This window comes from Sesamum indicum, linkage group LG2 (assembly GCF_000512975.1).
Source record: "Sesamum indicum cultivar Zhongzhi No. 13 linkage group LG2, S_indicum_v1.0, whole genome shotgun sequence".
Taxonomy (NCBI): Eukaryota; Viridiplantae; Streptophyta; class Magnoliopsida; order Lamiales; family Pedaliaceae; genus Sesamum; species Sesamum indicum.
Genome location: NC_026146.1, coordinates 17,396,058 through 17,408,840, shown reverse-complemented (window position 1 = coordinate 17,408,840; position 12,783 = coordinate 17,396,058). Strand labels below are relative to the sequence as shown.

Below are 12,783 nucleotides of genomic sequence, written 5' to 3'. Positions count from 1 at the left end.
AAAATAAAAATAAGTAAGTATGTGTTGGAGATAGATGGTATATTTGGATTTGTATTTTGAGGTAATTTAAAATATTTTAAAATAAGTGGTGTAGGTTTGCTGTTGGGATTTGGGAGACAACTATCACACTATTTGTTGTCAAATCATATCTCTTTTATATGAATTTTTATATATAAATATTGTATGTTTAATATTGTATTTTTGTGAAACAAAAAGTTTAGTTTCATTAACAAATCATGTTTCTTTATATTATATATAAATAGAAAGGTGAAAAAAAAACCACACAGCTAAGTATAAAAAATACAAAAACAAAAATTAAATGTATTTTATTTAAAAATACTTAAACATAAAACCAAACATAGTGTATACAATTCGTATGCAGTATGCCTTACTTTTTATTCATTTACAGAGAATCGACTTATCCCTCTCCCGCTCATCACATTAATATATTTATATTTTTATATATTTTAATAAAATCAGTTGAGATTCCTAAATCTTTGAGTTTTATTTTTTAAAAAAAAATTATATGCCATGTCAGACAAAAATTACAAAATTAAAAATCAATAACTAATAAAGTTTAATTAATTAATTAATTAGAGTTGCAGTGCTGTCGATCTAATATATTTTGTTGTTGGGACTCATTGAATGTGTTTCTTCAATTCAGCTGTTTGTCCTTTTCGGAGAACAGTAGTGACCAATTCCAATACTCTAACGTGGCACATTTTAAGGGGCTGGAAATTAGTAAAAGACTTAAAACGTTGCTATTGAAAGCAATTTGTGGATGAATAAAATTAATTTATTTGGTCAAAATTCAGCAATTATGACCATTAAAAGCTATCTACAACTATATATCAATTGGTCAAAGATTATGTGGCCATTCAGCATTCAAGACTTGATATTACATATGTTTAGATGTAAAAGTAAAGAGAAGAGTCACATTTCATTTATCTTTTTTGCATATATACAAATTATGATTATGTATATAGGAATATACAAATTTATGGTCACTTGTGAACAATTTCAGTTTCATTTTATGTTTAGAGAAATCTAATAAGCGTTTCAAATGTAAAGATCAATTTAATATGTCGAGTTTTTGACTACCACAGACTATGATATATTGCTGATTTTTTGTGAGTTATGTATTTTTTGGATTTAACAGAAAAAATTACTCTTAAAGTAAGTATAGAGGTCAATATATCATTTTATTATTATTATTATTTTAATAGATTTTAAATTTCGAAGTTCATAAACCCTAAAATAGAATTTGAATGTCAATTGGTGGATTGGTCCCTTGTCGTGGATTATAGAGTTCCCAGTACATGGAAAGTTGACCAGTTATATAGTGTTGACTGAGAAGGTGGAGAGGTTGAATGCCCATATCTAAGAGATGATATATGACATGTAAAGTCATTCAATTTTCCCTTTGAAAAATTTTATCTGCATATTATATTTTAATGAGATTGTTCTGCCCGTGAAACTACAAACACTATGACTTGATTGTCCATCTACATGAACGAATGAATATATATATTGTCATATATGGATACAAATTAAAATATCTACTTGAAGGATACTATTGTTTCTTTTCTGGATAGTTGGAACATTTTAATTTCATTAATGATATTTCAAGAGACTCATAATAAATTCTTTACGCTCCTATGCATGAAATATAGAACACGAAATAACTGCAAAAATAAAATTATTTTTTATTCTTTTCTCTTTTTTTTTTCATGTTTTAATTGCAATAGGTGTTTCTCTCAGAGAGTCGTTATCATCTTCATTGTCTGAATTAGTGATTTTCATGTCTTTAGCACAAGTGTTCTCACAGACGGCGCCATTAATGATAGGGTAGCAGAGTCTAGCAGCACCACAATGACCTTAGAATTTTCATGAACATCCCTAGACCATTACAACGCTATTAAATTCCGATGCCCATCAAGTATAAACGCAATGTAGTTGTGATGTTAATTTTATATATAGGGTTCTTGGCAATAGGGAGAGGTGCAAGTGATGAGGGTTGGTTTACATGTTGGCTCAAAAAGCCAGATTTTTTACTAGCTTCAGCTATCCTTCACCATTCCTTTATGAAGCGTAAAAGAGCCTGTTCCTAGCCAACTTGATCCTAAAGACCCCTACTTTACTACAATCAAGATTCCATCCTGTGATCTTTTTCATTAATGCTCCATAACAATGACAACTGAATATTTTCCCAATAATCGATCTCACCCATCAAATTATCTTAATATATATATATCGAGTTGTAAGTATCTACTATGTTAACAAAGTAACCCAACAAATATTCTACGTTCACTCATCTTGTATTAGGATTTTAACGAAAGGGTATGTTCTATCAGGATAAAAAGCAATTACTGTCGCTGATAATTCTTTATCCGTCGATCATCGTCATGGATTCCTCTAGACAAGTGAAGCTCTAAGTCCAAGGACCCTGTTGCAACGCGTGTGACACAAAACTTTAAAAGAACCAATTCCTTATCTTTGTGTCTGCAAATTAGATAAAACTAATTGCAGTGGAACAAATAAAGAAATGGGGGAAATTTATAAGGTAATTAAGAATTGGAGGTCTTTTGGAAATGGGGAAAAATTATGTGATGGATTGATGAACCAACATGCCATAAATGGGGCTGTGGGGGCGCCAACGTTTTCACACTTTATTTTTCTAAGTTTATTTGGTCAAACATCACTAAGGTATCGTAATCTCTTTTCTTGCAAGGATTCGGTTAAAAGATTTGATGCTTTCCACTTTCCTCTCCTCATCTTAATTTACTCTATACTTACTATTCGAAATTTGTAACCAGACACACACTTTTTTCACTTCCCTTTTTAATATACTTGAGCGACTATATATATATATATATATATATTGATATCGATCATGTCACACACGCCAAAATATAGAAATCAGCTCATGATGATGGAAATTTATAGTTGACGAGGATTGAATCAAGTGTTCAAGGAGGACAGTTCAATAGTTCGGACACAACGCTTTCTTATGGAATATTCATATTCAAATTTTGAATGTGTTCTTGTGTGTGTGAGTGTCAAATATACCAAAAACAGAAGAAGAACAAAAAAGTAAGGCATTGAACCAAAATTTTAATATACAGAATCAAAGAGATCATTTAACTTAAAAACGGAAAATAACATAAATAGAAAAGTTGGTATTTGATTTCTAAGACGATGGGTATCTCTCTGGAGAAGAACAAAAAAAAAAAAAAAAGTTAGAAGACAATGACTTTTTAACAAATCACATGTTCTTTATCTCTTGAGAAAGATAAAAGTTATTAAATTCTGATTTTGACGTAAGATTAATTAGAATCAATTTTTTTTCTGAAAGAAACTGCAATAAAGTTCGTGCCTAACATGTTAGTATAGTTAGTCATATATAGCGAAATAAACAAATACATAAACAAGAAGAATATTATGACTAATCTAAAGTTACTATTGGGTAGAAAATACATTAGAAAAAAGGAGTTTGGGTTGGCGAGAATATATAGTTTAAAAAAAAAAAAATACATGACTCCTATTTTTCTCTCCTATTATAAAAGGATTGGAGGCATAGCTAGCCAGCAATCTATCGTCAAAAGGGACTCACACCCTCCTCTTAAATTTTGGCCCTTTCTCCTACGGCTCTTCATTAATTCATCATATATATTCACACACAAACACAAAGACACAGAGAGAGAGAGAGAGACATATATATATATATATATATGTGTGTGTGTGTGTGTGTGTATAGAGTGCCTGTGATGAGTGTGCGTGCCTGATCTGAGCCCTCTTGTTTGTATAGCCTGCGGAAGGGATTCTGTGTGAAGTCATCGGCGCGAGTTGATTGTAGAAGACGGAGAAAAATAATGGTGGGTTGGATCGCCTTTAATTTTCTTTTTTCTATCTGTTTTGGGCAGCCCATTTTCTTGCCTTGGACCGACAAACCATACATGTAAATACTATAATGTTTATGCATAATATATAGGTTTGTTTACTTGATAGTTTTCTTGCATCCTGTGATATTGAGTACTAGTGTTGGTTTGATGATTAGGAAGTGGAGAATCCATTAAGCAACACATGGGATGGGTATGTGGATTGGAGGGGAAGACCTGCTCTTAGAGGCAGACATGGCGGCATGCTCGCTGCTTCCTTTGTTTTGGGTCAGCTGATCTCTCTCTCTCTCTTACACACACACACACACACACACAGATATACTGTGAAAAGGGCAAGTTGGAAGTGGTGGGAATTCTCTCATGATCTCAACCAACAAACTTCGCTTTTTACTTCTAGACTTTCTATTGCACTTAATTGGTTTATGTAAAAATAAACCAAAGGACAGCAAATTATTTAACCAATCATTCCTCTCTATTTTTCTTCAAACTTAATTATTTCATCCCTTTTTCTAATTAAATTCGCGCCCCCGCCCCACAATATATTTTCAACAATATATATATATATATATATATGATCACCAAGAAAAAATAAGAAATCAAACAAGCGTTGAATTAAATGATATATTTCCAATTCTATTAGTAACATAATTAGCAAATAGTAAAAAAGAAATAGTTGATTTTTTTTAAGTTACATTTTGGAATATGGTTCTGATATTAAAATATTCTGAAAAAAAAAATGAACTTGGAAACAGTTGTGGAGGTGATGGAGAATTTGGCATATCTGGCAAATGCAAGCAACCTGGTGTTGTACCTTTCGGAGTACATGCATTTTTCGCCGTCGGAATCGGCTAACTCCGTCACCAATTTTATGGGGACGGCGTTTCTTCTGGCGCTTCTTGGTGGCTTCTTGTCCGATGCTTTCTTCACCTCGTATCAAATCTACCTCATCAGTGCACTCATTGAGTTCCTGGTACTACTATACCTGTTCTTTTTTCTTTCAGAAATAACTTCTTTTTGTATTTAATTTTCTGGTGTGCTTTTGGCTTATTTGTTGGGGGGGCTCAGAAATTTATGTGGTTTCGTGCTTCTTTCTGTCCGACTGTAACAATTGCAGGGCAAAAAACCATCCATAAGTGTTGGGAAATGTGAAGAAATTAGCCATTAAACTTTGATTTTTGGAAGATAGCGAGTGACTTTGAAGAATCTTGTTCATGAAGGCATTCAATTCAATAATCGTCTAACATTGCATTTTAATTTAATTAATCACATATGTGGCCTTAATCATTATAGTTTTAAATATGGCGTTTCATTGAATTTTGTAAAGTTGACATGTGATCTCAAATAAACTGAATAATTTTTATTTTTTATTTTTATTTAAAAAAAGAGAGAGATCAAAATCGATTCGTGTGGGATGACCAGCCCACTTGCTGCTGCTTTTTGTTTGTGAATTGGGTTTTTGATGGTTTGCTTCAAAATGAGAGAGAGAGAAAGAGAGAGGTTAGTTACAGTTTCTTTACTTTGTTTTGTCCTATCTACTCTGACAATTATCATAAATTGCAAGAAAACACAAAGTTTGTGATCTTCTATGTGTGCATATCGACAACCAAGACAATTGAAGGCCACATTTATGCCAACCAAGCATGCAAAACTCTGTAAGAAATTTAAACTAAATCCTCTTCACAAACTCATCACATCACCAACAAAATTCCTTCCTTTTATGAAACTCCACAATCATCAAAAACTTTACAAACATTAGCTGCAATCAAATTTCATTTTATCAAAATTCCCAAAGAAAATAGAGAGTTTGAGTTGGTGAAAAAAAAAAGGCTGAAAATGGTCAAAGGTAGTGGACATTTGTCTTCTTTTATATTTTTTATTTTTCGGTTCAAACTAAGACAAAAGCAAACTTCATTCTCTCAATACGTGGAAAATATGTTATGTTTCCTATCATTAATTGTTTTGTCTCTCGTTGTTTTTGATGTGTAATAAAACCATATTTCAACCAATAGCTTATCAACACCACTGCCTACAGTTTTGCATTCCCTTCCCACCACGTAATTTCGTGTTTACTTAAACAAAAACCCAAGTCGCTATTAATATAATTACACTCATTGTATACAAAGCTTCTTGAGATCATCACTATTAAAGGAAAGTCAGCGTGATTTGACAGTTGATGATTTATATACACGCCACCAACATTATGTTAAAGTTGAAAATTTCAGTAATATTATGAAAATAACGTGATGTGGTAAAATGCAATTATGAATGGTACTATATATGTTTGTGCATTTTTGAGAGAACAAGTGTGTGGTGAGTTATTGATTAGGGTACATCAGTATGTTGACATGTCATGGTACAAATGTACATATGAAGACACATCTCCTCTCCACTTAGTATTTTAGGAAAGCCACGTTTAGATAGTGACCATTTTAGGCCCAAAATTATCCCACACACTACAACTCTTTGCAAAATTGCTGGAAAATGTGAACAAACTTGTGCCCATGTTTATTCTTTCTAGACCTTCCAATTAGTGATATCCCACATTGGAAATTTAAATTTTTGATATGATGTAATTGTATTATTTTGACTCATTTGTTGGCGATTTTCATATTGCAGTGGTGATTGTTTTAAATAGCTTTTAATTTAAATTAAGTTATTCGGGACACATCAAGAATAACAAAAAGAAACAATTATCTTTTGACTCCTGATTCATACTCTTGTGACCTTCCAACTTGTTTTTGTTTAACAGGGCCTGGTAATACTCACAATACAAGCACGCTCAGGTTCCCTAAAACCACCAAAATGTGAGCTTGGCAACCCGGACATTCCATGCCAGCAAGTTCATGGTGGAAAAGCAGCAATGCTGTTCTCAGGCCTCTATCTTGTGGCGCTCGGTGTTGGAGGTATTAAGGGGTCGTTGCCGGCACATGGAGCTGAACAGTTTGATGAGAGCACTCCACGGGGGAGGAAGCAACGCTCAACGTTCTTCAATTACTTTGTGTTTTCCCTCTCGGCTGGTGCCTTGATTGCTGTGACCCTCGTTGTGTGGATTGAAGACAACAAGGGGTGGGAGTGGGGGTTCGGTGTTTCAACATTGACGATATTCTTGTCGATACCCATCTTTCTAGCTGGTTCAGTGTTTTACAGGAACAAGATTCCTCTTGGAAGTCCACTTACAACGATATGTAAGGTATGTTTTCCCCATTACAAGAAGTTTAAATACGTCTATCCAGAAGTAATTCTCAATGTCAAAAATTATGAACCTGGAAGAAAGAATGTTGGATGATGCCTTATCTGTTTCCTGCTATATTACTCACAATGAGACAGGCTGTTGCTTTGTCCTTATCAAATTGTTCTAACCTGTTGAGCAGGTTCTCATAGCTTCCTTGCTAAACACTTGCATGCCAAGAAGTTCCAGTAACGCCATTGCAAGTATGTCTACGAGCCCATCTCCAACTCCATTCCCTGAGGAAGAAATTGCAACTGGAAACGGCAAAGACACAAAGTCATCTCATGAATCTCCATCAGAGAGCCTCAAATTTCTCAACAGAGCAGTGGTAAACAAACCAGCATGCGACATGCTAAAATGCTCGGTACAACAATTGGAAGAAGTCAAGATTGTCATAAAGATCCTCCCAGTCTTTGGTTGCACCATAATGCTCAACTGTTGTCTCGCTCAGCTCTCCACCTTTTCCGTCCAACAAGCAGCCACTATGAACACAAAGCTCGGATCCTTAAAAGTCCCACCGGCCTCTCTGCCCATTTTTCCTGTTGTCTTCATCATGATCCTTGCACCGCTATACGACCATGTGATCATCCCATTTGCACGAAGAGTAACAAAATCCGAGACGGGGATTACTCACCTCCAGCGCATTGGAGTCGGCCTAGTCCTCTCCATAGTAGCCATGGCTGTGGCGGCACTGGTTGAGATCAAGCGCAAGAGAGTAGCAACTGAATCTGGATTGCTCGACTCCACCAAGCCATTGCCCATTACGTTCTTCTGGATTGCGTTGCAGTACTTGTTTCTGGGATCAGCCGATCTTTTCACCTTAGCCGGGCTGCTGGAGTTCTTCTTCACAGAAGCACCATTTAGCATGAGATCATTGGCCACTGCACTATCTTGGGCATCATTAGCAATGGGATATTACTTGAGCACTGTCATTGTATCAATAGTTAACAGCATCACCGGTGACTCCAAGCACAAGCCATGGCTCTCGGGCAGCAACTTGAATCAGTACCATCTGGAGAGATTTTACTGGCTAATGTGTGTCTTGAGTGGATTGAACTTCCTGCATTATCTTTTTTGGGCAACAAAGTACAAGTACAGATCAAGGAGGCCTGACAAATAGTATTAGGCTGTGGAAATGTGTTGTTCAAGTTGGCAATTTTCATGTCTATTGACCGACGGGGGAATCGTGCAACCGGAGAAATCTTTTTGGCTGTAAATATTCCGATGATTTGCTGATCATGGAGGCACAGCAAGAGGTACTAGATCTGGCTACAGCATAAATTGGATCATATCAAAAGTCCAATGTTAGTTCTTGTTTTGTAACATCATGTTCAATACTGATATCAGAATGATCTGGTCACCCTTGAAATGGAAAGAACTTGATCTCATCGAATTTTCCACTGTTTGCAAATCAACAACATGACTTTGTTCCCATAACTCAAAAAAATTCCTTAATTTCTTTGGCAATTAAGAAAAAATAAGTGCCCTAACAACAGGGGATGTAGCTCAGATGGTAGAGCGCTCGCTTAGCATGCGAGAGGTACGGGGATCGATACCCCGCATCTCCACTACTTAATTTTCATTTTTGCTTGATGCTTGATCAATTCATGTCTGATTTGATGTTGATACGCATGAAAACAACTCAAGCAGCTAACATGAAAAGGGAATAATTGTCAAGAGAATTGACACTACTATTGCTCCTTCTATTCTTACATTTTCCTCATCCGTTCAAACAATCAAGAGTTCAGTTATTTAATTCTGATCCAAACACAATGTCCAGGTACGCCCTGGTGCACCACGAACAGCATATAATAACCCGGAGGTGCAATGTTAGCTGTTGGAGGCGCGTACACAGTAACCTTATGGTCAAAAGCAGAAAGCTGGTGGGCATTCACGACGTACAACACCAGAAGCCTCTGGTTCATCGCGAATGAATGTGTGGTGAACGAGGGTGCAGCCATTGCAACCATGTATTCTCCCACATGCTGGTACATCCCTAAGGTGAAAGTGATGGCGAACTGCTGGCCGTACGATATGACATTATTAGAGGGACCCTCTGTTGACAGAATTGAAGGGCGGAGATGGGCGTGCTCTGAGGCCAGGTATGGTGGAGAAAATGCTTCCAAGCTTAGCTCCGTGGGGTACCTGACGCCTGTGAAGTTGTACCTCACGTGCGGATTGCTTCCGCCGACTAGAACTCTTCCGTCGGGCAGCAAGGTAGCTGCTGAGTGGTACATTCTAGCAATTTTAGTGGGATTGAGCACACTGAATCTTTTAGTCGGGTCGGGTTCATATGGTTTGTAAATAACCGGGTTCAACACAGGGTTGATCGCGCATTCCCACCCAGCCGTTCCATTTGCGGCCCCGTTGACAATGATGACATCACCCGTCGGTAAAAGTAGCATGTCGGGCATCACCCGACCCATTGGCATATCCTCCATTTCCCATTTCGGTTCTTGATCCGTAACCCGGATTCTTCCACATGAACTCGAAGCTGCCACGTACAAACCCTCTACAGCCTTCATATAAGCGCCACCTCTTGCACCACCGCACACCATCACCTCCACTTCCGGATGAGACGGAGAGTCATCCCATTCTCCGGCAGTTAACTTCAATGGCAGCATCACAGAGGAGCCTGTTGCTGGGTACGTTCTTTTTTCGCCGGGGATCACCGGAAATTCTTTAACAATCTTGTTCTTCTTGTAGTTCAACAGTACAGAACGCTGGTTAGCGAAGACAAAGAGGTTGCCGTCGGGCAACAGGTACAAGAATGGATAAAGATTGTTCTCTTCTTTCATATCAGTGGTTTCTTTCAAGAATGGGAAATAATAAAAGCTGTTTTCAAATGTGTTCTTGGGGAAAAATTCGTAGCTAAAAGAGCTTCTTCCACCTACTATGATCACACGTCCATCGGGCAGAATATGATCAGAAGAATACCATCTATGAACTGTTAAGTTCTGGTGCAGCTCGATCCAATCGCATTGGTCATCATCACAGGGTCTGAAGAGCCTTATTTTATGGCCACCACCATGATAACCACCAGTTTGTATAAGGGTTCCTTCAGAATTAACGGCGCCGGAGGAGCACCAGACGTCGGTTTTCACCAGGAGCGGGCGGTAGGTATTCGAAGCCACATCGTAGAGGAGGGAGTGTGCTGTGCAATCCTGTGAAACGGCTTCATCGCTGTGTCTACATTTTCCGGAGGGTAGGGTTAGGTTTGAAGGGCCAAAATCCGTGCGATCAAAGATTAGGACTTTGTTGTTGTAGAGGAGTTGCATGTGCATGGCGGAGACCCCGATGGTTTCCTGCAGAAGGGACCATTCTCCGCCGCCGACCATGGTGTCGGAGTTGTGTGATGTGGTGGGTAAAGAAATGCTTGATGAGAAGAAGAGTGAGGTCGAAATGTGTGATTGAAATCTTGATGGGGAGGCGGAGGAGGATAAAATGTCCGGCGACATGGAGGGGTCGAGCTCGCGTCCGCCGCGGGGACGGGGACGGTGTTGTGAGCTGAAAGTAAAGAGTGAAATAATGACGAGTAGTAAGAAGAAGAAAGACAGATTCTTGAATGCCATTGAAGAGAATTTCTTGACTTTCTTGATCTGATGGAAAATAATGTGAGGAGACTTTATATTTAAAAACGGAGAAACTGAAAATCAAAATCCACCATCAACATTCTTCTTTTTCTGCAAAGCTCCCTTTTCAGGGTTTTTTCTTTAAACGACCCAGGTTATAATTTAATCATTAATTTAATCATTAATAATATAAAATGTATATATAATTAAATAAATAACTAATTTATAATAAACTAATAATTATTGTTAAAAATCAATACAGTGATGGAAACTTTTGATCTTTTAGTTATGGATTCTCCATTGCACCAATTAAATTAAGTCTTATTGGCATTTTGAGGCTTTTGTTGAGCACAAAGTCGTGGAGTCGTTGTAAATTAAAATGTGCGTAGCGGGTAATTAATAACTTTAATGCTTACTTTTCCAAAATAAGTTAACAACTTTAAAACTTATTCATTTCTATTTTGCTAAATTTGACAAAGAATACCATTTTTTTCTTTAATTTCTGACTAGCTATCGGAGTATAGCCAATATATGTCATATATAATTCTAAATTTTTGTTATATTTTTATAATTGATGAAATAATAAATAAATAAAACTAATATTTTCTGAACATTTTTTATTAACTTCAAATATACAAATAGATTTTATTATTAAAAAAACAAAAACTTAAAGAGATGGCCATAATATGTAAGAATAAATAAGTTTGCCGACATTCTAATCAACATATTGCGTACCAAAAATAATTATTATAATCCCGTCATAGTATAGACATCCCCTCATGTTGTTACTACTTGTCGTAGCTATCAATTTTAAGACTGTCAAGGGAATTAAGGATATATATCTGCCAAAAGCACGTTTTCATTATTTTCTTCTGTTCAACTAAATATTTAGATCTGCTTCAAATGTCAGTTCATTTCTGAATCATCGAAAAATGCAGGACTCATAATTTAATGCCTATTGTACAATTACAAAGTTTTGGAAGCAGCAGACCCCCACATCACATTTTTTCACGCAATTGTCCAGTGACCTGTCGTGTTGATAAATTTTTGTTTTATATTTGATATATAAATATTATGTGTATAAAGTTTATACTATATATATATATATAAACTATTAAAACCTCATTATGAAATAAATTTATAAATCCAATATCCAATCTTTAATGGACTAATCACGATTTGTGTCATTGTGGATAGTGTTAGAATGATATTGATTTTCTATCACATTTTTGTATCCCATATGTTAGTATTATGCGATCGAGTAATTGACATTTATTCTTTTCAAACTAAAAATACAATTAAATTAAACTGTAATTTAAAAATAGAATCACATAAAATCAGAGGTTATTGTAAACTAATTTTCGGAAAATTGTTATCAAAGGACTAGTTCGGTGTTGTGTTGTGGGCTCGTAGCCCATGAAAACTTATATAAAATTGTTATACGTTGTTGGTGGGGAAGCAAAAAAGAAAAAGTACATTTATCGACTCAACCCAATATTGAATAATTTACAATTAATTATAAATATTTTTTATTATTTAAAAAATTATAATTTTTTTTAAAAATTAATTACCGTCTAGTAAATACCTCCTACAATGACTGTCATGATAAAATATTTAAAATTTTAAAATGATGATGGATCATTTATAATTATGGAAAAATTCAAAAATATTCCATTGTAATTAAATAACGTGTTTTAAGATAAATTCACTAAACACCATTTCATTATGGAATACATCTTACAAAGCATAGACACGTTTCTGCATTTGAGTAAGATTTTTTTTTTTTTTTAATTCGAACGAAAGGATTTGAATTTGAAGGTATAAATGAATTTAAAATTTATCGTAATACAACAAAATATAATTTATAATAAAAGCTTAAGAATTTAAAATTCTTTACTACATAAGCTTATAAAAACAGGTTTGATGTATTTATTACTATGGATTTAAAGTCTTTAAATTCAAACACAAGGCAATGGACTTCTTTTTCGTGTGAAAAAGTTTGAGTAATTAATTTTGATGGGATCATATCATGTTTTTAATGATTGTAGGTACTTAATTTATAGAGGGTACATTATTTATATAT

At 35.4% G+C, this 12,783-nt stretch overlaps 2 protein-coding genes and 1 non-coding gene across 3 annotated transcripts; 2 read left to right on the top strand and 1 right to left on the bottom strand.

The window, feature by feature from the left end:
• On the top strand, nt 3,588-8,514 carry LOC105156563 (protein NRT1/ PTR FAMILY 4.6). Its single transcript, XM_011072731.2, has 5 exons — nt 3,588-3,875; nt 4,058-4,166; nt 4,652-4,869; nt 6,649-7,089; nt 7,271-8,514. The coding sequence occupies exons 1-5, from the start codon at nt 3,873-3,875 to the stop codon at nt 8,246-8,248; spliced, it is 1,749 nt and encodes a 582-aa protein (XP_011071033.1). The 5' UTR covers nt 3,588-3,872; the 3' UTR covers nt 8,249-8,514.
• LOC105156562 (aldehyde oxidase GLOX-like) lies at nt 8,346-10,805 on the bottom strand. Its single transcript, XM_011072730.2, has one exon. The coding sequence runs from the start codon at nt 10,698-10,700 to the stop codon at nt 8,877-8,879; it is 1,824 nt and encodes a 607-aa protein (XP_011071032.1). The 5' UTR covers nt 10,701-10,805; the 3' UTR covers nt 8,346-8,876.
• Nucleotides 8,624-8,696, top strand: TRNAA-AGC. The gene has a single exon. It is a non-coding gene; the product is annotated as a tRNA-Ala (tRNA).